The following is a 23,972-nucleotide window of genomic DNA, read 5'->3' as shown; positions in this document are numbered from 1 at the left end:
AAAACACACATTTCTTATAGAATAAACATGGTAAATTTAAAGTACTTCAGTGATATTCTGGATTCTTTCTGGTCATTGAACTATCCCGAAGCATAAACCTATTTTCCTTACAATCTCAGAAATCAAAACCCAACTAATGAATTTAAAAAATGTTCACTCTTCAACAGTAAAAATCTAAACCTGAGAATAACTAACCAAGTTCTTCTGATTCAATTTGGCAGGGCTTGTGAGCAGTTCTCAGCATTTGTTACCAAGAAGTGTTGTGATACATATGTACAACAGATCTTGACTACAGCATAAAGTTGAAATATAAAATGAATAGGACAGTGCATTTTTACATAGAATAATGTACCAAGACCACAACCTAAATCACCTTTAAAATACTTCTGAAATATTCTTTCATAAATCTTCTGATATCAAACTTTACAATATTTTGTAAGTCTGCCCTTTTAATTTACATTACAGCTACAAAGATGTAGGGATAACCTCATTCAGTGTATAAACTAAACTTCCCAGTGCTCTTGAATTTTATGTGAAAAAGAAATAAAGGACTGACTGCTGGTTTGGAACATTTTGTGAAGTGTCTTAGTAAAGCAAACTCTTAGATGCATCAAGCAGGAAAACAGAATATATGGTTACAAACATAAATTAAAAGCCAAGAAATGTGTAGTATTAACTAGCTATTTTTATGAGTCCAGAGTTTTTGCTTATAAATTTATAGGAAGTAGCAGTTAATCAAGATACATTTATTTTGTTAAAATAATGGTTTATAAAAAATAAATAAAACCATAAAGGTTTTTAGATAGGTAAAACAAAAAATCTAGCAGTGTTATGCCCCAATTTTAAGAAAAATCTATATTTAGGATGACAGTGTAACATGTATTGCTCTATCATCTTGCATTTTAGTCCAAATTAGATCATATTTAAGTTTGTCCATAATATGGATGGACAACATATTAAGTACTTTCTTCAACTAGAGCTAAATAAAAAATTAAAAATGGGATATAACAAGGATTTTGGCAATTTATGTAAGATGAGCAGCAGAATATCTCCTTTACATATATCCCGAGTTAATGAGATTTATGTGTTTGCTTCAGTAAGAAGTATTTGCTTAAGGTAATACAAACTGAAGCCTAGCAAGGAAGTCCTGAATAGCATTCATGCTCCAATTAACAAACACTTCTGCAACACGTCCAGAAAATACCTAGCATGACATAGCAGAAGCAGGATGAAGATAACACTTTCTCTAAGATAGTGGGCTTGTTTCTCTGTGACAGTAAAGGCTGCAGTTTCTTTCTCATGCGCTAGCTCACAACACAATGTAGGATCTGTGTCGGACAGGCTACAGAGCCTTTGCATTATTATTCTCTATGTCTAATTCCTTTCTCCGCTACCACACAAATACTTGACAATATTTTTCCCTCTGAATGCATTTTTCTCATCTCCTTCATAAGTAAACAGGGTATAAATAAAATACACTTCACCACATGCACTGCTTCTAGTTGCTTTTTATTTAATCATAAGCTATCAAAGTTATCAAAAATACTTTGCAACAGTAGAAGCCTGATTTCTATTTTAAGTTCTTAAATTTTGTCTCACAGCAAATGACATTTATTTACAAGATTTACAGCATGTCATTGGATCTGTTTTTTGTAACACCATAAATACTACCTTAAAAACCTCTCAAAACCCTTGCTTCAAATAAATCACTTTTGGTAGCTACAATGGTTGCTTGTGGCATAAATACTAGATGAAGTAAGCAGTCCTACACACTTAAAACCTATGCTAAGATTACTTATCAGTCAGCTGGTGATTCTCTTAGGAAACATTTTACTGCAGTCAGGTAGGCTATTCTGTGCCATGATCCATCACCTCTGAAGAGGCCTTTTTCCTTTTTAACACTTGGGAAACATTGCAGAATGAGCACATACAGTATTTTTAAAATTCTTATTACAGCAATGTAATGTTCTTAGCATCAGAGAATTAGGAAAGATGCCTTAAAACTTGCCTCTGTGGCAAGCATGTTATCTCTGAATTTCAGACAGCTCTGGATAAAATATGAATGTATGGAAGTGTTGATTTAAGTTATACATGCAAACAACAAATTTAAATATAGACTAATTGTAAGAACAAAAACCATTTGTTGTATTTCAGTATGTTTTTTTTTTACAGTTGTTTTTTTCCCGGCACACAATGCTTATTTGTCAGCCTATTCTATTACAGCAGTGACACTCCTTGCTTGTTTTCTACCTGTTTCCAATAGGCTTTGGATTTGTTTATATCCATACAGGATCTCTAAAATGGAAAACTTTTAAAGTTTTTCAGTTCTGCAGTGACTATCTTCTTTGCTAAGAGTACTTTCAGAGCACTTCAGTACAGCAGTCAATATTAAAACTTTTGTAGTCGCCTTTGACACCTCTGTTTAGATATGCATACAAAACAAACCAGACATATCCTAAGTTAATGGCACAGAAATTCTGGAATCAGTATCTAATATAGCAGGGTTTCACCTTCTGTTGGTGATTCTAGGTAACACTAACATTATTAGTAAATAATAATTAGACACACATGGTATCATTGTTCCCATTTTTCTAGGGAAGTACACTATCTTAATATATCTAATAGTGCATCCTCTGGAACAATGCAGAGTATTGATGAGATATTGTATAATACAAATTTTCATGATTGTTTTACTAAGTTATGAATTAAGTAATTTGGCGACAAATGTGGATACAATATGTAACATAGATTTCAAACAGTGTCTCTTTCACTGTGTGCCCTTAAAATACAGTCTCAGTGATTCAAACAGGACAGCAGAAATTGCAAATAGAATGCAGAAATATTTTTCATGTTACACAGAATCCATAATTAATAATTTACAAGATTAAACCACTCTGATTTTAATGTAGAATTATCAAAAGGCTTCAACTCAATGTTCCTTTCCAACTTTTTTGATAAATCACAGAAAATAATTTCTTTCCTCTACAACATACACATAATATTCTTCAAACTGATAAGGCATCTCAACTGGTTTGCTTAGTAGATCACTATGAAATACGGTAAGTTTCAAAATTTGCTTAGAAATACAGCACAGTAAACAATCCATCATCTACAGACTATCTATAATTAAAAGTCAGGTAAGGTAGCTTTACACAAGTGGTTAACAATTTATAACCAGGAAAGGGTCAGAAAAACCTGGCCTCCCCATCAAAAACTAAGGGCAACTTGTAGAACGAGACAATCAGAAGAGTGGAAAGACAAGTTTAGTATAAGCACTGTCTTACCGTATTTTATTATTATGCTACGCAAAGGAAATCCTGACCTCACTAGACAGATAATTTTGGTAGAGTACAGATTCCACGAGGTCCATAAAAATAAATGCTATTAAATAGATCAGTTAGAACCATTAATAATGAAAAAAACCAAAAATATCTTCTTTCCTGACCAGAAGATTCTTGTTTGTACCTTCAGTTTCAATTTTTGCTACATAGCATTGATCCATATAATAAACTTGAAAAAATATTTTGTAGGGAGTTAGAAAATGGATACAAAACAATGGGAAATAACTTCTGGTTGCTTACAAATTCTGTGTCATAAGCACAAAAGATGAAATGAGCACTGCATGAGGACCATCTCACATACGCCATACACTCTTTAAAATAAAATACGGCAGAAACCAGGTAGGCAGATTAAACAACATGGTGTTTATATTCAAGTGCTAATACTAACACTAAACTATTCCCTCTCTCCAAAGAGACAACAAAAACTAGGTTCCAAAATCTTGTCTACAATGGTGGTGCCATATGAAAAAAACCTAACAAAATCAACCAACCAACAAAAAAAAAAAAAAAAAAAACAACAAACCAAAAAACAAAACAACAAAAAAACCAAAACAAAAACCCCAACCCAAACATGCACTGGAGTTTTTTTTTTTTTCAGGTTACATGTCATGTGTTTAGGCACATCCTTTTAGCAGAATGTGAGTACCTGCTATGAATTATGCAAGCTCATGCACACAATCAACACGTTAAATTACAGCAGATATCACAACACCATGCACACAACAATGGCTAACCGGAGAATCCTACCACAAAGTGTGCAGATGCTCTTCCCTACCCCGTGAGCCACCGCTAGCTCTGGAGCTGTTGCTGTGGAGCCTGGTTACCCATTTTCATGACATGGGCGGTGTCCTTTGGAGAATCTTGCTCCTGTGGCTGTAAGTATTCCTATTTTTTTAGTAATTTGATCAGGTCTGTTATCAAATGTAAAGCAGAGTTTGGCAGGAAATTCGGAGACACAATTTGTAATAGTGGAATGTCATATCATACGTTCCAGTCACAGTGTCCTTATAAGAGTAATTCTGCCAATATTGCAATTGTAAACAGTAAAAGCAATAGTATTTGTGAGTTCTCCTGAAACTCAGGCCCTGCATGATTCCTACCAGGCTACGGTGCTCCACAGGGAGAGAGGAACAGAGCCCTTAGGAGATACCCTATAAGGTTCTGATCTCTCATTGAAGCAGTGTTTGTACTTCTGTTGTAAAATATAACCATAATGAAGAAGTAAGAGTAGCATAATAAAGTTAATACCTAATTTAGGTATGCCATAAATTAGTTCTAAATTTTTTGATCTTAACTGCCTTTAAAAATAATGAATCTTCTATTACCTTTTATGGAGGCTCCAAATGCTTTAGAAATATGAATATTACTATAAATAAGGTTGAAACATAATGAATGGTACGTTATAAACTGAGATAGTTGAGTGAAAAATTGTGTTAAAAAAACTGAAATACAAAGAAAAATTTGAACGGACAATGTTGCTAGCAATATATTTGATATATTACTGAAAACATGTAAGTTACCTATATATTGCATCTAGTTTGAAAACTTTCACATTTATTACTAAATTTGTGAAAACTATGCAGAAAAACAATACTAATCACTCAAGTGGCCAGGTGCTGATGTCTTGATGCTGTGTATCAGAGTTCAAGGCAGAGTTCTACCAGAGAAATTACAAAACACTATATTTGTGACTGATAAAAGTAATGGTCTCTTAATCAAGCAGAATATGAGATAAAACAAGAACTTAAACAAAATTACATTATTGCAATGATTCATAGAACTGCTGTATTTATTTTACCCCATGGTCACAAGTTCACACTTTCTGTATCATTTCAGCTGAGTGAAATTTGCTTCTAGAAGTGTTTCTTTTCATATCTCAATCCTTTTTCTACTTGAGATTTATTTAATTACCACCTCCATGTATACGTGTAACTATATGCAGAAAGTTAACAGCATTTTTGTTCAGTACTGTGTACACTCTTTTCCTAGGAAAAATGAAGCAGGAGTCTTGTTTTATACACAAAAGTCTCTCTCTGTCACTTGGGCATTAACTGTCTATCTTCCAGGCAAAAGCTGTCTACTCTCAAACTGTTTTCTTTGAAAGGTGACAGACTGAAAGCAGAAACTGACTTTTTCAGTTGTTACATGAATTTATAAATGGAAACCTTTCAGCCTGACAAAGGATGTTTTTATTTTGAAGATAAATTTATGTTGTTCTCTAAGAAAAGATTATGCACAACAAACACCTACAGAAATTAAAGCAAACTGATCTTCAGGATAGTTTAGTAGCAGATCTTTTTCATATTTCAAGATTTGCTCCTCGATAGTGGAAATAGGTGAAAATCCCTTATAGGTAAATGTGATTGTGATAGAAGTAATCAGACTTTATACCTCATTCTGCTTTGTCTAAAGTGAACCAAACTCATACTCTGCATTTTAACATATTTATTTATGTAAGCTCATTGTTATGCTCTTACTGTTCATCACTGTCTCTTCAGTTAGGGTATCTGCCTTGTTCATAAGTTAATACGTGGTTATGAACTTCTGGCATCCACAGAAGTGTACAGATCACTTAACAGGCAAGTCATCTAAATGATGCACACAGGTACAATACTCAAAAAAAAAAGACCAGAATACCCCACAGCTCGGTATTAACCATCTCTACAGTAAAAAAAATACTGCTTAAAACTTTGTTTTTATATGGCTATAATTATAAAAAAACAATCACAATTAATATAACTTTTTATTACTGTCAGCAACAGTTCACTTACCTCATCAGGGTTGGCATTAAAGGTGAGACTGCCCTCATCTAGCTGCATATATAATTTTCTAAAAGAAAATCCTAGAGGCGGATTCTTATTGTATATAGAACAGTGACCCCAAGTGGATTTGCACAACCTATGAAAATAGAATTAATCTATTATAAAAACTCCTTTCTGAATTTCATGGATTTTATAGAAGCAAAATGTAATCAACACTGCAAAGATAAATCCTCAAACCATAGGAAAAGTTAGAAGTAGGTTGCTGTAACACTTATTAAGTCTTTTTGCCATATTTTCCTAAAATCTTCAATTATATGATTAATGTTTTCTTATCATAGAGGTTTTAGTGCATTTGAGTGCAACATCAAAACATATCCCAGCAGGTGGCATCATAATGACAACCACACAGCAGAGACCTCTGGCACTCCTAGAACCTGAACACTGGAGAACAGTGACAAGTTGTTCTCCTGGGGTACTGTGACAGATTAAAACATTCTGTTTCTTTTCCTGTGCCCCAGTTGTGCAGTGAATTGGACACTGTATCTGCACACAATTATGTCATTAATTCAGGACTTTCCCCATCTGTCCTTCATCACCCAACTCTTCCTCCTCTTGTCCTAATTGGCCAGTCCTAATGACTAGATCCAGTCCCATCCCTCTCTATCTTCTATGATTTTTGAGCTTCTTTCCTTTTTATTCCACCCTGACTCCATATCAGTTCCATCAGTTTCTGTCCCTCATCTCAGTTTCTTTGATGATACCATCTGCAACTCCCTTTCTACACACTCAAGATTCCTTATTGAACTGGTAGTTCTGCTTCAACACACCTGCCCTGTAACTAATTAGGAACAATGTTTAGGACCCAGCAGGTAGTCACTAGAGACATGGCAAAGATTCTGTTTTCAATTCTGGAATGTGGGTCTCATTTGGACTGAGTTTGGAACTGCAACCACAGTACTTGCCAAAGCTTAAACATGCCCTTCCTTATACATGTGGAATAGTGAAGAATTTTACAGAGACTATGCACATTGAGATTTTTATTTATTGCTAAATTAGGATGCACTTTCATTACCAAAACAAATGTGGCATGAATGTGAGAACCTTATTTGAGAAGATTTCACAAAACATGGTTGAACTGTTTCCCAGAATGAACTTCAAGGAAAAGGTGTATTTCCACCCCACATGTTAAGAATATATACTGCATGCAATTAAGAAGCTCTACTATCTTCAAGATTTGGTGAAGGGAATTTATTTGTATTTAGGTCAGCTTTGATACCAAGAACTGAGCACAGTACAATGCATATTGATAAACTTAGCTTACTGCTATGCTTCACTAGAATTCCTGTTTCCAGTCAATAGAACAGTCCCTAACAGCAGAACAATTGTGACTAAGAAGTTACGCTGCATTATCCTTTTGCTAGGTTCAAAAGCATGATAGGAAGGGAAGCTGCTTAATTCAAATACAGCAGGGCAAGGAAACAGATGAGGTAACGAAGAGATGTAGAGCATAATGAAAGGTAAATAAACAACCTGAACAGCAAACCAACTGCTACAGTAGTCATACTGTCTGTTAAGGGAGAAGAAAATGTTGTGAAAGAAGTTATAAGTTCTGCTGATCATCTACTCTAAAGATAAGTATGATTTAATGAGTCTTTCCTAGTGCTGTAAAACATAAAATACCAAAGAATATGTTAATTCCATTTTGATATTAGACTATTTTATCTTAAAAATATTCCTTTATTTATTTCCCACACATACAAATTCTATATATGTTATACATAAATGCGTTTCAAGTGTTAGGCTGAAGAAATTTTACTCGAGAAAAAATGACCTTTCCTCTCTCCATAACCATCTTGCAAAAAAGACACACCTAGTTTGCTTCAAATCTAGTAGATGAATTCTCACTTCTCTTCCTTTGGAATTTTGGCTGAATAGGTTTGCTTGCTTAAGCTAGACAACTGTTCAAAGTTCAGAGAAGTAATGATACAAGCCCCTGAGACGTGCTCTGAGCTAATACAAAAGTGAAGACAAGTCCCTGTTTTTATCCCATGCTATCTCAAACACCAGGTGCTTAATAATACACATGTATACTTGTGCCAAGCACACTTGTGTATATAGTAATCTCCAGTAATACCCCATACTAATTAGAAATCCAGAATAACACATAAACTATGTATGTTTCCTCTATATAAATCTCATTTAGCACAGGAAACCATTGCTAGGTTAGAAAGACAAAAAGCACTTACTGAGGCAAATTTAAAATCTAATACTCTTTACTATGCCCAGGTGATACTTCTTTTTTTCGTGCTTACCCTTGCCAGAGGAGCTCATCATTAGCAAGATCCTGCCAGACACATGATGCTAGACAGAGATCAGTTGCATTCAGGTATGACAAAATGGTAAAACTGAGCTCTGGTGGCAACATTTCCAGGTTAATGAATCCTTCTTGTTCTTTAGATTTTCTTGTCTTCAGCAGGTGGTAGATGTCAATGCCTCCTTGAGCTTGTTTGCGATGGCTCGTATTGGAAACATTGTTAGCAGGTATCCTCCTACCATGCTCTCTGGTAAGATAGCCTTGTCCACTGTACCCTTGCTGTTGCAATTGCTGGTTTCTAGCAATTCTCCAGAGTCCCTGACCCATCTGCGAGCCTGCTGGACATAAAATCCAAATTAGATGTTGATGGCTATTTGTAAACATTTGTAAGACAGATTCAGCACATAAGTAAAATTTTAGGACCCATCTGAATAGGTAGAAAGTGAGTTCTGGCAAAGTTATGTTGAGCAGGTAATCAGTCTTCATGGGGCAACTGAAAAAATACTAAAAACAAAACCCATTAAAAAAATGTAGATTTTTTTCGAAAATTTCCATGCTTGAAGAGCTACAAAATTACAAATACGCTTCTTCAAAGAGTATCAAATATTATCTACATCCCATGCAAGTTAAGAAACCTTAGGCTTCAGAACATTTGGAATCTTAAGACTTCCTTCAAAATTTAATTTAAAAACCTTATTTAGAGTTAATATAAAACATAGGGAGAAACAATAATGTATTGGGTGACTGACACTGAAACAGAGTTTAACAACTTCAGTGGTAATGCAAAAAGGATTCTGAGTGCTCAGAAACAAGAGAGTAAGTATCTTTTTGAAGCTTTCTTACCTAGTAGCATAACATAAAGCCTTTATAATAAGGTACTCACATACTTATATAGAGAGTATCACTGCAGAAATAGTATAAAAAGCCATTTTGTAATGTGTAAAAAAAAAAAGAAAAATGTATTTGCTATTTTAAGGACTGACTGAACAAATTTCACAGAAGAAACAAAATGAGAGAATTCAAACCAGTCTAGAACCAGCTGCTGAAAATCCACAAGCTCTGCTATTCGTGTAGCTATTCAGCAGCTTATATGCCTTTGTTAGAACACATATAATTTTCTCTATCACATAATTACTTTCAGCCTTGTAATAATCATCCAGGATGAATGCTTTCAGAACCCATCATAAGATGAACAAACCCATTGTTATAAAGCCTTTTAAGTAATGGCATCAAAAACTGTATTTTTAATTTACTTTGAACCTATATTTCCAACCTTCAGCTTCAGTATGGCACTCAAATGCATGTTTTCACACCTCTAATAATGTTATTTTATCTAGTAATTGAAACCTCTTGATAGCTTGGCTGGAGTAACTACCACAGTAAAAATAACATCGGCCTTGTTTATAAATCGCTGATCTTCTCTATCTCTGTCCGCTATCTATCAAAGTCTGATTTAAATTCTAATTGTGTCTTCCTCATGTTACTTTGCTACTACACAATAAATTCTTCTAGCAGTGTTGACAAGCATGATAGGATGCTAAAAGTAATCTAGATTAATGCTGTATTAGCACTGCAATCTACTTCATTAAATAAAAACCAACATGCACTCTAGATATAAACACTCTCCAGTAACTGAACCATACAGCTGCTGATTCGCAGCCACGATTATCCCAACAGGAAAACGTTCCTTCCTTCGATGCAAACCTATGGAAGCTGAAGCTTCGTTCATAGCAGCTGCATTACAACCGAGGCGTGCTGGTCTCCCTCGTAACGTGAAAACCCTTCAATCCCGACTCCGGGCAACCGGGCTGAAGGCTGGGGGCACAGCCCGTCCCGCAGGTGCTGAGCCGCCCCAGGGAGCCGAGGGCCGAAGCCGCCCAAGGCCGCACCGCGTCCCGAGAGCTCCGCAACCGTGCCGGCCCCGAGCCGCTCCTCCCTGCGCCGGGCGGCGCCGGGCACCGGCCCGGGCCCCAGGCCCCGCCGCCCCGCTCCCGGCTCCCCGGCTCCCGGGCCCCGCCGCCCCGCTCCCGGGCCCCGGCTCCCGGACCCCGGCTCCCGGCTCCCCGGCTCCCGGGCCCCGCCGCCCCGCTCCCGGGCCCCGGCTCCCGGCTCCCCGGCTCCGCCGCCCCGCTCCCGGCTCCCCGGCTCCCGGGCCCCGGCGATCGCGGCCCGGCGGTGCCGCCCCCCGGCCCCATTGGGCCGCCCGCGGAGCCCCGGCTGCCCATTGGCCGCCCCGGCTGCCCATTGGCCGCGCCGGCTGCCCATTGGCCGCCCCGGCTGCCCATTGGCCGCGCCGGCTGCCCATTGGCCGCGCCGCCCGCCCGTCCGCGCCGCGCCGGGCGCCGCGGGCCCTACCTGTGCCAGCCCGGCTCCAACCGCCGCCGCGACGAGCCCGGCCCGCCTGCGTGCGAGGGCCGCGCCGGGCGGGACGGGCTGCGGGGCCCGGCGGCGCGGACGGGCGGACGGGCCCAGGGAAGGAGCCTCGGCAGGGAGGCCGACCCCGCCGCCGCCGCCGCCGCCCCGACTCCTGCCCCGGCAGCTCTGACGTCTGCTGTTGTTGCTGGAAGTGACGTCCGCGGGGCGGGGCGGGCGGGGAGAGGAAGTGCCCGTCAGGTTCGGCGGCGGCAGATTCGGTCTGCGCCCGCCGCGTCCGGGAGCGGCCGCGGGGCCCGGCGCTGTGCCGGGGAACGGCGGTGCTCCCGGCACACCGCCAGGGAACGGCAGGGAGCGGCGCTCCCGCTGCGCGGGTGAGCGTCAGCAGCGCTCTCGGGGCGGGGCTCTGTCCTCACCTGGGGCTTTCACTCGGAGACGGCGAGCTCCAGGGAGGGCCCGCTCCGGCTGTTGCAGGGGCGAGAAGGGCGGCCGCGGAGCCGGCCGCGGTCCCACGCTGGCGAGTTCGCCGCAGCGCGCTGGTTCCGGGAGCGCAGCCCGCCTTGCCGTGTCCCGGCTGGGACACGCGTTTTGCCCGCTGGTGCCCAGGGCAACCAGCCGAGGACGCGCAGTCCCTTGTGCCGCTCGCTGGTGTGCGGGCGGCTCCTGCGCGAAGGGCGTCGCGGCTGGCACGGCGGCCAAGTCCCGTGCGTGTCAGTGAGGTTTGTGCATCTCGCGGAATGGTGCGATTTCCCCCAGCTCCCTGCCCGTGCAACAGGGGAGTCTAGATTCACCTGGAAGAAATCAAAAGTCTAGTTGTTGGGCATTTCAAAGACAGCGTTTACAGTGGTAACATACTTGGTAACCTGCAGGGGGTAGTTTTTTAAGTTTTTCTTTGTTTGTTTTGGTATTTTTGTTTCGTTTTTTACATTGATCCTTTGAATAGCATATGCAGTTTTGAGAGTTGTTCTTTGAACTGCTTTTTCGAAGTGCTATATTATCATATGCTGAAACTTCATTATACTCGATTTTATTGATATCTAGGGCTCTGTAACTTATGCTACAGATTTCTACAGTCAAAAGCTATGTGTCCCATTTTACTGGGTTCACCTTCCCAAGATTTACTACCAACTTGACAGTTACTTTTGTGATCTCTTAAGCTATTTAGTAGTGACAGTAGTTACCAGTTTTTATATCCAGAGGTCTGGTGTAAAAAGAAAGGATTGTTGATACTTCTGGGAAACAGCCTATATAGGATTAGACAATATCCTGTGAGAGTGTCTTCTGTGAATATTTGCATTGCAGATTAGAGCTTCCATTTTATGTCAGATAATTGGTTAAATTCTTCCAAGCTTTGAAAAGTAAGTATTGTGTACTTCTGTTTAGTGCAAATAATAAACCAGGATCTAATGTTTAAATTAAAAGGAACCTGATGATTAAGTAGGAAGAAAATCCTTTTAACAAGGGCAAAACCCATGGGAAGAGCTTAATCTTGAGGACTGCTGATTAACCACTATAGAAACACAAGAAGAAAAACACCCACAACAAACCCAGCCCACTGTAAATGGAAGCTTTAACTGTTTCTTGAGACCATTGCTTCATTTATAGGCTGTGTGACCATGTTTCTTCACTGCTTGGGATGGTAGGCTTCAAAATACTTGTTTTCTTCTAAGAAAAGAAATTTAGTGAAGATAATGGCAGGTAATTATCTCCCAGGTTCTAGCAGAAAATTGCATTTTCTAATTTTTGTGTACATACTTTTTTTGAACATATGTACTTTTTAGATTTATTTCATAATCTGAAAGAAGAATAGCATTTGGAATAATGGCAACAGGAGACCTAAATGGAAGTTTAAGAAAAATTGAACAAGGACTTCGCTTGTTAAATTATCCAAGAGATGTGGATTATACAGTGTAAGTGGCAGTGTGAAAACTTATGCTAATACATGATGACGGCAAGATGTGTAAATAGGATATGTATAAATATTAGCATTGCCCCAGTGGTAAGTAGGCAGAACATAACTGGGAAGTTGGGGTGTGGCCTGTGTGAACTGGAATATAAAATTATGCAGTTTTGCTCTTCTGAGCAATCCTTAGAACAATCCTGAGCTGTATTAATGTCTTGCTCTTCTTCTGCTGTTCTTGTCTTTGTTTTGGTTAATCTTACCTTTTGGATTTCTTTGGAAGGCGCTTGCAAAGTTTTTTTCAGGAAATTTCATCCCATAAAGATTAGAAACAAACAAAAAAAAAAGGTCTGAATGTTGAGCTGGAAATGCTGGTGGGCTTTAGACTTAAATTATATGAAGATCACAAAAACATTGTTTTGAGCATTTTAAGGATAACAGCAAAGACAGCTGAATGAGAGATGCCCAGATAAAGAAATGTTAAGATGAAAGATATTTGGATAGAACACGCTGTGGGCTAGAACATTCCTTTCAAGTTAGATGTTGTAATTCATGTCATGAAATGCTTTTTTTACCTTCTGGTGTGTAAAATACTTTTGTTTCTTTATAGGTTAGTAAAGGGTGATCCAGCTGCATTTTTACCTATCATCAGCTATTGTTTTACATCTTTTTCAACTTGCATAGCAGAGCTTTTGGTAAAGTGTGATGTGGAACTGACAGCCAAGAGTGACTTGCGTTTTATTGAAGCTGTTTATAAGGTATCTCTTCATGTTCTTTGCTGGAGAAACATGGGTTTGAGTATAGCTTCACAGAAATTAAACGTTTACCATGATCTTTACTAGAAAGTGCAAGTTTTTGGCAATGAACATGAATTTTAGTTCTGTTAGGATTTAAGATGAGTAGCAAGTCACTATGTGCAAGATTTAGATTTTAATGAAAATAAGGATTGGTGGTGGTAGCCAAATCTCAGTTTTGAGACATTTGCATGAATAATAATATTGTTAGATGTTAATTTTGAAGAACAGAGAAATGCTTATTGGACAATAAGATTTATGGAAGTGATTTTGGCAAAAATCTTAACCACCAAAAAAATCACAAGGAACTCAAAAAATTGTAATGTAAGCACAGTTTAGAAATACAGCTATTTTGATACACTATGCCATTTTAATACATAAAGTTGAATATTAACCTTTTATAAATCGGAATCAAATTCTTAACTGATTGAAAATAACTTTGAACTATCCTTAAAATATACAAAAGCACATTTTTATGAAAGGTGGATTGATGAATTAAGAAATAGGAGCTTATTCAGACTAGTTTTCTATCTGAGAGACTGCTTTACAGGCTTCTGTGTGAGCATTATGTAGCCCTCTGATGTATTTGCAGAGATAAATATAACTTATTGTAAGTTCAGTTTAAAAATTTTTTTAGTCTTAATTTCTATAGTCAGTTATTTCTTGAATTTTAAGACTGGGAGTTGATGTTTACAAGAGTGATGTGAATGAAAGATGAGATATGTTTAAAGCCTAGTTAAAAGAAACATCTATTTATTAGTATATATATAAATAAATGAAAAAAGGCTTAGCTGCTGATGTGCAGAATGAAAGACAAGATTGTAGTAAAATAAGAATATGGGCAGGCCATTTCTACAGCAAATTGTAAGGTGAATTTGAAAATGAAGTAAACTCTTATTTTGTTGCAGTTTCTTCGAGATCAATTTCAGTATAAACCAATTTTAACTAAAGAGCAGTTTCTTCAGGTTGGCTTTGCAGAAAGAAAAATGCAAATTGTTTGTGACATTATCAACTGTGTGGTGAAGAAACATAAGGAGTTGAGTAACTCTAGTAAGGTACTGATCAAATTGTTACCTTCATTATAAGTATTTTTGACATGTTTGATGCTGCTGAAGCTGGTCTTCAGTTTCTATTTGAAAATGCAGCATTACTCATGGACCAGATAATGGAAAGTTAGTATGAAGTTTCATTGTAAGATGCTTGAATGCTTTCATTCAAGACATAAAGCTGCCAATACTTTGTAGTATAAAAAAAATTAGAATGGAGATAAAGCTAATTGTTGTTTTTACAGTAAGTGATATATTTTCTTTTACACTTCTTGATACAATGAACATATGAATTAAACTTCTCAGATAAATTTAAAGGCAAAACAAAATCCTCATATGTTGAATTTCTCTAACAATTTAAAAATTATACTTGTATTTTTTTTCTCAAATATGATTATTTTAATCAACAATACTTGTAATGGCATTGTTTTTTATCAGTATGTGTTGTGTATGAGTCTCTGCTTTAATGAAAGGAATTTCCAGTCAGTATATTTTGTTTTGTTTCCTTTGAGTTTTTAACAAGTCTTCAGGACTTCTGCATACTTAATTTGTCAGTTTTGAAGACGTAACTACATTTTTTTTATATTTGTTTTACTTTCTACTCTGGTGCAAGTTGTCTTTTCTATTTATAACCATCTATTGATGCATCCTAGCATAGGTATTAGTAAAAGTATGGCATTTACTTCTGGATCTGTGTTCTCTATAAATTTGGGTAATATTTAAGTTTTTTTAGACATTATTGTACTACAGAGATTTAAGTGTGTTTGTGTGTGTGCACCATTAAATATTCCTGACTGTCAGTGATGGCGGTTAGCAAGTAGGGTGTGGAATCCTGAAAATTTTCCTGTGTTATTTTCTTCTGTTCACTTTGGAGGTTAAATCCCAAACAAGAAAAAAAATCAGACCTTTTAAATTTGAAGTATGGTCAAATTGTGGTAAAGGTCTTGCTGATCCAAGTCGCAGTGCTCTGAATTCTAAACAGGTATGAAAATAATTTTTATGTTTAATGTCTAAAGGTTGATCTCGTTTGTAGCAAGTCAGGCTCTTGCTGAAATTTTTTGCTTTCATTTAGGTTTTAATATTTAGTCAAACCAGTTTTGAGGTGGACTGGTGTTTGTTTGTTTTTCCCTGAAGTGTAGTTGGCTGAAATAATGGCTGAAATGCAGAGGATGTTGCCTCTCTCACTGAGTATTTCATCTCAAAGTCTTGCTGGTAATGACCTAGTGCTGTTGTTTATATCAAGTGTAAGGGAGAGCAATGGAAGAAGATAAAATGGGACAAATAAGTTGTGTTTGAAGAGTGAAGTGTGCTTGGCTTAGCATGTGTTTTCAACCCAGCTTTCAACACAGTTTCGTCTTTTGTCTGAATCTGTTCAGCAAGTTTTCATAATGTAGCATTCCTTTTGGCTTTGGTTTTACAGAGGTAAAATGATTATGCATTGAGTAAAAATGATTATACATTATGCCATTCTTGGCATGTGAAGGAGGCTGCTTTCCTAATATTTTCTGCTAAAAGAGTGCAAAATAAAATTGTAGAAAACTTTTAGGACTATGACTATGTCTGTTAATAGCTGGTGGTTTCTACTTGTAAGGAAAATGCTGCTTTTATCAAGGAGAATTTTGCAAACAAAATATTTGGAATGGCTTCTTTGTCTCTTCTAGTTGTTTAATATTAGCACTGAATGGGATAGATAGGTGTGTTTTAAGAATTTCCTAGTAGAGGAGAGTTTCAGCTTAACAAAAACACAGAGGAATCTGAACATGTTAAGATACTGCATAGAACTAGTAATTGCGCATTATTAATCATTAAGTATTTTGTTTTGTGATAGTATCATAAGATTTAATCTACCTAGGAAGAATTGCAAAATTTCTCTTAGTTTTCTCTAAGGGAAGCCTTCAAAAGAAATGAATGTGTAGCTCATAGGCTATTTTGCTGACAGTTGTCAAGAAAAAAGGAAGAATTCTAATCTTCCTAGTTAAACTTGTTTTGTTCTTAATGTTTTAGTCATGGTTTTGCTGTTGAAACTGTCTATGCATATGAATTTCACTGTGTGTAATAATGCATTTTCCAGTCCACACTTAGAAATCTAACAACCTTTAAATTAAGGGAGGACATTCATGTCTTTTTTACTGTTTATGGAAAGGAAACAAAGTACATCGTATATATGGTAAAGTGTGTCCATATTTGTTTTACAGTTCCTTCAAGTCTGTGTGATTTTTTAAAAATTAAACTGCCTGCTGTTGCTTTCTATATTTTGTAAACAGTTGGGATAAGATAGTTAGATTTAAATAAATATTGAAATAATAGGTCTTATGTGTTATTACTTGGCTAATGAATTGAAATACTCTTGTAACAAATAACACCAGCAGTTTGTTGGGTTTGTTTGTTTGTTTGTTTTTTAACATACTCAAAAGAAGCCTCTAGTTGAACGGCACTCAGGAAATGAAGTTAATGGTGATCTTCATCTACTGCCCCTGCCAGCACAGGGAGGGGCTGAGGAAGAATTGTGCCCAGATCATGGTATTGTGGAAGTTAAATGTGAACAAGTAAGAACTTCTCTTTTAAGATGCTGTATTTTTTTTTGCAGGATTTTTCTAAAGGGATGAGGGTTTTTACTTTATAGTTACAGTTCAGGAGCATGCAGTTGATATTTAATAAATACTTTGAAAAAGTTGGGAAAAGGAAAAGTCAGTTAAATTGTACTGTCTTTTTCAAGACACAGTTCTGTCAACAACTTGTTTTAACAGCTGTGTTCCCTGAGTAGGCATATTTTGATAGTTATGGAAGAAAAATAATTTTCTAATGTAGCAGGATGTGGTTACTGAACTTGAAGATTGCACTTTATTAGTTTGATCAAATGATAAATTGTTTCTGTTTTGAAATTAGCGGACATGTTCTTATCCACATTTTCAGGTCATAGAAGAAAATTCAAAAATTGAGTTTTTAGAGAATCAGCTTGCAGATTTCCAGGAAAAGCTTAATAAGCTAGATTGGATGGAAGATAAGCTACAAGTTTTAGAAGAGAAACTGCAAGGAAAGGTGATCATAGACGAGAAGGACTGGAATAACTTATTGAATCGAGTTTTGCTTCTTGAAACAGAACTGTTGTTACAATCCAGAAAGGTGTGTTAACTTGTCTTTTAATTCTATAACAAAAATTGGCTAAACACAATCTTATTTGTCTGTTTCTGCCCTTCCTGCCTCCTGATTTTTTTTTCCACTGGTTTTAAAGATTCAATCTGAATGCAAGTGCTGTTTATAAAGTTGATGGTATTTTTTTCTTAACTGTTAAATTATATTCTCTGCGACTCTATGAACCAAAGCTTTCCATCTGTTCTCATTAGTAATGATTCAGTGTCATTTTATTTACTACTAAAGTTTTAGAAGAAAGTTTTTTAACATGGAGTCTTCATTCTCTACAACAGATAATGACAAAAATGGATGTCATACACAGTGGAAAATACAGGGTTAATCAAAAAAGTTATTTCTTATTTTAGTCCTATATGTAATTTATGGGTCCTTGAAATTTCTAATCTAATCAGTGGGGTTTTTTCTCCTATTCTCACTCTCCTATTTCTTATCAGTGATGTTCATTGCATTTTTGAACGTGTAAAGGCACTACAGTTGTGATGTGGCTACATTTGGCACAGCAAATAAAGCCTCTTGTTGCATTAAGACTGGGTTATTTTTCATGCTGTTGAAAGGTCCTTGTGTGCACATTATGTAATGTGATATATGTACACATGTAAATATTTTGACTTGCAGTGAGCCATAGCATCACTTTGAAATTAATCATGTGATCCAAAATTTTTAATCTCTATGCATCTCGTGTATCCTTCAGATGCTGTTAGATGCTTTTCAGAAGTTGAAAATCCTTGTGGAAAATATTTGATTGGTGTTGCATTTTTCTTCGCATTTGTAAAACTGTTGAATTTATTCATACCCAAGAGCTCTGTGCATGTTGACCCCACAAATTTGAAAATGCTGCTAATACTTGTATACACGATGTGTTTTACTGTATGCCTTGCAAGTGTGGTAGTTATGCAAAGTCTTGAAATGGACAGGTATTCAGACTGATCACTAGGTTATTTCTAAAAGCTGTAGCTCAATTAGTAAGGATGGATACTCTCACTCACCTAAAAAAAAAAAGTTTTAGGTCAGTAGTAGCTCATGTGATTTTACCATCTGAAATCAGATTCTTATGGATTAGTAGACGTGTCCAAATAACACCACCAATGGTTATGGTTTTATTTTCTGGCAGCAGTCTCAAGAGGCCTTCAGGAGAACAGCCATAGACAGTTTTTCTCCTGTTTCAAATGTATTCTTTTCAAGAAATTACTGTAGCACATGGGAAAGCTCATGTTTCAGACTAGACTTGTTCTTTTGTTTTTGTAAATTTGGTTTATTACTGCTTCAGTAACATGTTTATTGCAGTTCATATGGTTGAAATAGTATTTGGAAAATACTCTAAAAAATATCCCTCAGAAATTTCCAGAGGTAATTATATTTCTGTACTGCATGTTACTGAGTCACCTGCAGTAACTTGTTCAATTATAGTTTATGTATGGCATTGTATATACAGGTATATAAGACTATATATGTTTATGTATACACAGTCTTCAAAGCTAGCTGTTTGGCAATAGGCATTTGAAAACTGCTAAGAAATAATCCTTTGGGCCACGGAATTACTGTTTTTTTTGTTTAATGAAATTGCATCCAAGTCGTGCTTCACACATACAGAAACAATTCAGAATTACTCCTCTCTTACTCTTGTACTTTACAGGGAATTTTTGGCATCTAGCCAACATAGCAGGAACACTTGAAGATCTGTATTTTGTTGTTGCCAAAATAGCAGCAGCTGTGCATTTAAGCTCTGGGAAAGTCTGAAAGCTACCAAATCCATTTCAATGGAAGGAATTGAACAGATGTACTCTGTGCAGATTCTATTTTTGTATTTTTTTAAGAGATGAACATTATTACAGTTTTTTTCCAGCATTTTCCCATACAATACCTACTATTTGTCCTTCATTCATTTATTTGGGTTTAGTATTCCTCTGTTAGCTGATGTAGTTACTCCAGTATATAAAGTAACATATTTTAAAGGCTGAGATGTCAAATCATAATGATAACTCGTTGGTAAAAAAAAAGACTAAATGTTGTTTGAGTGTTGTATTTTTTTACTTTGAAATGAGAAAGTTAAACTCAAAAATACTATTGTTTCCTTGCTTATAAACAACCTCTTTAAAGTTTAGATGAAGTTAAACTGAGAATGTTTCTTGAGAGAGCTCTCTTTCATTAGGAGCCTGGGAAACCAGCTTAAAATAGCCTTCTGGGTTCTAAGCATTTAGGTGGAACGAATTTCAGTTAATCTATAGGCTATTTTTTTTAGGACTGAGAACTGTATTTTTGAATATCAACCAGCAGTAGAAGAAGGCACACTTACTTTAAGCTAATGGCAACCAGTGTTGAGATGAAATGATTAGTACAGCTAAGAGCATTCTGATTGTCCATTCTACTTATAAATATGTTATATGCACTGTATTTTGGACTGGTTTCGACCTCTTAATGAACAGCAATATTGATATTAAGAAAAAAAGACCCATTAAATAGACTAGTTTTTTGATGAAGTGCATTTATGGAAATCTTGAACTTTTTTAGTCCTGTGAAGATGTTTGTGCAGTGCCAACATATCTGGATGGTGTAGCGAGCAAATACATACATACTTAGTACCTAAATATAGTTTTGTTCAGTCGGATTTAAACAGGGTATGTGGCTAAAATGAAGTAAATTTGTATTTCAGAGAGACTTACCTAAAGAGTTCAGCAATATAAATCAAAAAAGAACTTCTAGTAGCATTCCAGTTTCTCTTGGTGAGTATTAATGATTTTCCTTTTAATTAACGTAAATCTGCTAAGCACTTCTTGCTGACCTTGACTAAAATAAAACTACTTTTAAGTATGTAACTGCAATTTAGTGACCTCTGAATTTAAAACCATATTATAGATTAGAAATTAACCTCCTCATCATTTCATGTTTCTAACTTAACTTTTAGATTTCATTGCTATAGCATAGTAAGTGCTAGTTAAAAATAGCTACTAAAAATATCAAAGATGCAAATTTAATTAAGGTTCTGTTATTAAAGCTGTGAAAAATAGTACTGTCATTTGGACTTTAAAGCAGTTATCATCATGTTTTAAAAATGCGCTGTTCTCAAGCCCAAATGGAGTTATTTTTGCTGCTACTAATATCTTTTAGATTGCTGTTTTCTTCTTTTTTTAATGGGACTCAGACAAATCATGATTCGTAATCTTTGTTGGTTTTCAACTACTAAATGTTTTCTATATTTCATCTCTGAAGCATTTAGCAGCTATCCAACTGACATTTTTGATAAACTTTCTTGTTTTGAAGAGAAAGTCAAAATCTTTTTCTTCTATTTCCAACTTCCGTTTAATTTTGATAACATACAAGAAGTAAATGAAGCAGACTTGAATGTCAAAGAAGTTAAAAGCACTACTCAGGCCATGAATAAATCTTCTGTCTTCTTCAATGGTAGCTCTTTAGCCCTTAGCTCTATTAGCTCCCTCTGTTCTCTTCCTTGATTTGGCCTGTTTCCCTTGTGGCAGCTGTTATTCTTACCACCAGTGCTTAGGAGGATGTTCTATTTTCCATTTTCACATATTAGGCTTTTTTGTCCAGTGTTGGGCTTTTGAATTGTAATTAAAAGGGAGTCTCAGTAATCCAGTTTCCATGGAAATTAGGAAGGCAGTTCTTGGTTATTTCAAAGCTTGTTTTTATTGTGGAGTTGCAGAAATGGGACCTTCGCAGAAAGCATGCAACATGTTTACTTCCTGTGATAAGTTTAGTGGTGTGTTACTGACACTTGAGGACTTTTTAGTAAGTAAACAGGCTGATGGATTTTGAAAGAGAAATTTCATATTTTCAGACTTCCCAAATTATTCTGAATTTGTTAATCCTGCTTTTCTAAAATTCAGGAAATTTTAGGCATGAAAGTTATGAAGACAGTATTAACTCTTATATGAGAGTATAAGAATCCTTTCAGGCTCTTTTTTGTTAGAAATCACAGCTGTACCAATTAAACTATTTTTAATTTTAGGTATTTAAAAACAGTTTAATATTAATTATAGATACAAAATAATGTAGCTAAGTATGTTTCAAGGGTATGATGTCTACATGGTGACATTACTAAAAAGTGGGTATGGAAACGTGTTTTTTTCAAGATACTAAGTTCTCTTCCCTGACAATAGTAATCTAAAATTGCAAGGAATATCACAGCCTTTCAAATGAAAAAAAAAAAAAAAAAAAAAAAATTGCTACTTATAAGACAGCTTACTTAGCACAAATGAAAGACATGTTTGAACAGGGAGTTTACAATAAAAATAATGTAAACTATATGAAATTACTATTAAATGCTTGGCACTGTAATCAAACGTTCATAAGTTTTGGTTTTACTGTAATCAGGAAAAAATAATTTTATTAGTAATCTTTGGAATTTGTTTTTTCTATATTATATATAGAATACATAGTGTCATATTGCACTTGTTTTAAAAAAATGACAAGCCTATTCTGAACTCTTATCGTAGCTTTTTCTTTTCCCTCTCTAAACAATGCATTCTCTTCTGTTACTGCCTACTGTAAATCAAGTTATTTGATAGCTGACCTTGCAAAAGAGAGCAAAAAGGCAAAGGTGACATAAAACTGAGCATTTCTCTATAGATACAGAGAGGAATGAGGAGATGCCAGAGAGTCATCTTCAGTCGTCTGGATGCAGTTCACTGTTATCCACAGACCAATCTCCCAGAGACATGACCATTAATTCTCATGATCTGACAGACATTTCAAAGGTAAGTAAAGCTGGTGAACGCTCAGTTGATTTCCTTTGAGGTCAAGAGAACAAGTAAGCATTGGTTTTAGTTGTATGTACTGATAGAAAAACAAGAAAACTATGCAAAACTACATCTAGGTCTGTCTCATAAAAATACTTTTCATATGTAAACAGTGCTTAAAGTCAAATTTTCTCTGAATTTAAATTAAAAATCCATCTGAAAAATGTAAGCTTTGAAGAGTTCACTAACTATGTTGCTTTTAAATTGTAGGAGACAATAACACAAAGAATGGAAAAGATAAGTAAAATGTAAGTAATAGGAAAGGGCAGCAGGAATTTATTTCCCAGGAGGGAGTTGTACTGGACTAAGGCACACAGAGAATGTACATATGTGTTCCAAACCTCAAAGTCTGTGCATCAGGTGTGGCATTTCCTTATGGCTCTACTGGATAATAAATCCACTTACAGTTTTGTATTTGTGGGATGAGTCACTGTTTTGGTTTCTAAAAAGCAATAGAAAGCACTCTTAATAATATTAACTAGAGATTAAAGAGTGTTTAGAATTTGGTTGATAAGATATAGGAATATTATTTATTTCCTGATAGAAATTCCCTGGTACTTGCATTTTTTCTTCCTAAAAAATACCTGTTATCTTCACTGTTTTTTATTATTTAAGGAAAAGTAAAACTAATTTCAGTTTAAGCATTATAATAACTGTATTAAGATGTATTTGATATTAATTCTGATATCTATAATAAGTTTTTTTATTTTTATTATGCTTGAAGAGAAATGTGCTGCTTTACAATGTTTCTCTAACAAGAGATTTCTCTAAGTGTGTGGCCTATAAAAAGCTCTAGCCTTTTCTGTGATTTTAATTTTATTGTGTGGGTTACTTCTTTTTTTGTTACTTGAGGTTTATTGATATATGGTAGGCATTTAAAATAGAAACCAATTGCAGAGGAAAAGGGTGGGATGAGAGAAAATATATGGGATCATGCTGCTCATTAGTATTTTGGATAATTAGGAAGTCAAAAGCAAGTCAGTTATTTTGTACCTTATTTTATTAAGTGTATGTAAACAAAATTTATTTTCAGAATTGAAGAAACCTTCAACTTGTTCAAATCACCAAGTCCACCTCTGGGAATACCTGCAAGCACAAGTCTTCAGACCTGTTCTCTGCAGACTTACGGATACCAGAAATAATCTGTTTGTACAGTGTTAAATTTTTAATATATCGAATTAGTAATGATCACCAGTGCTTTTTTTGCTTTGAATATTTTACTCATGCATCTGTGTATTGATTTCCCTCCCTACGACCACAATTTTTGGTTTTAAAGACTGTTCAAATAGCTTCTTCCCCTCTCCTTGCACTTTTGTAAATTGAAATCATTACAGCAGTGTATTCTTGTGTTGACATTTGTTAGCAGTGTGCTAAGTAATATGTTTTTTAAAGTGTGGGCTTGAGGACTGCGGTTTACATCCTGTTGGAAACATTCCAGCTGGAACTTGCATATTACACCCAAGAGGCATTCTTACATACCATCTTACCATCTGTACTGTTGAATAAGTCTTAATAAAAAACTTACATCCAGTTTCAAA

At 36.2% G+C, this 23,972-nt stretch overlaps 2 protein-coding genes across 16 annotated transcripts in view; one reads left to right on the top strand and one right to left on the bottom strand.

The window, feature by feature from the left end:
- FBXO8 (F-box protein 8) overlaps positions 1-11,340 on the bottom strand; it is a 21,475-nt gene extending 10,135 nt beyond the window's left edge. Inside the window, exons 1-3 of one of the 7 annotated variants that reach the window (XM_085577936.1) lie at positions 11,207-11,340; positions 8,416-8,755; positions 6,113-6,239 (exon numbers count right to left, since the gene is read on the bottom strand). In XM_085577936.1, the coding sequence (XP_085434062.1) occupies positions 6,113-6,239; positions 8,416-8,744 (456 nt within the window). In that variant the 5' untranslated portion in view covers positions 8,745-8,755; positions 11,207-11,340. Of the gene's footprint in view, positions 1-6,112; positions 6,240-8,415; positions 8,756-10,060; positions 10,375-10,772; positions 10,906-11,206 lie in introns of those variants that run through there. The other 6 variants (XM_085577935.1, XM_021552226.4, XM_021552064.3 and 3 more) reach the window with 6 other exon arrangements.
- On the top strand, positions 11,009-23,972 carry CEP44 (centrosomal protein 44). 9 transcript variants are annotated; one of them, XM_021551454.4, is made up of 11 exons: positions 11,009-11,164; positions 12,572-12,700; positions 13,301-13,448; positions 14,393-14,539; positions 15,405-15,512; positions 16,948-17,076; positions 17,444-17,653; positions 20,331-20,400; positions 22,265-22,392; positions 22,645-22,682; positions 23,468-23,972. In XM_021551454.4, the coding sequence occupies exons 2-11, from the start codon at positions 12,612-12,614 to the stop codon at positions 23,574-23,576; spliced, it is 1,176 nt and encodes a 391-aa protein (XP_021407129.1). In that variant the 5' UTR covers positions 11,009-11,164; positions 12,572-12,611; the 3' UTR covers positions 23,577-23,972. The 9 variants fall into 9 exon arrangements, with proteins under 9 accessions (XP_021407129.1, XP_021407048.1, XP_085434054.1 ...); XM_021551373.4 differs by having other exon boundaries at positions 16,945-17,076; XM_085577928.1 differs by having other exon boundaries at positions 11,009-11,509.

Source organism: Lonchura striata, chromosome 4, assembly GCF_050655825.1.
Source record: "Lonchura striata isolate lonStrDom1 chromosome 4, ASM5065582v1, whole genome shotgun sequence".
Classification (NCBI taxonomy): domain Eukaryota; kingdom Metazoa; phylum Chordata; class Aves; order Passeriformes; family Estrildidae; genus Lonchura; species Lonchura striata.
Note: the sequence above shows the minus strand (reverse complement) of the source record. Positions and strands in the feature narration are given on the sequence as shown.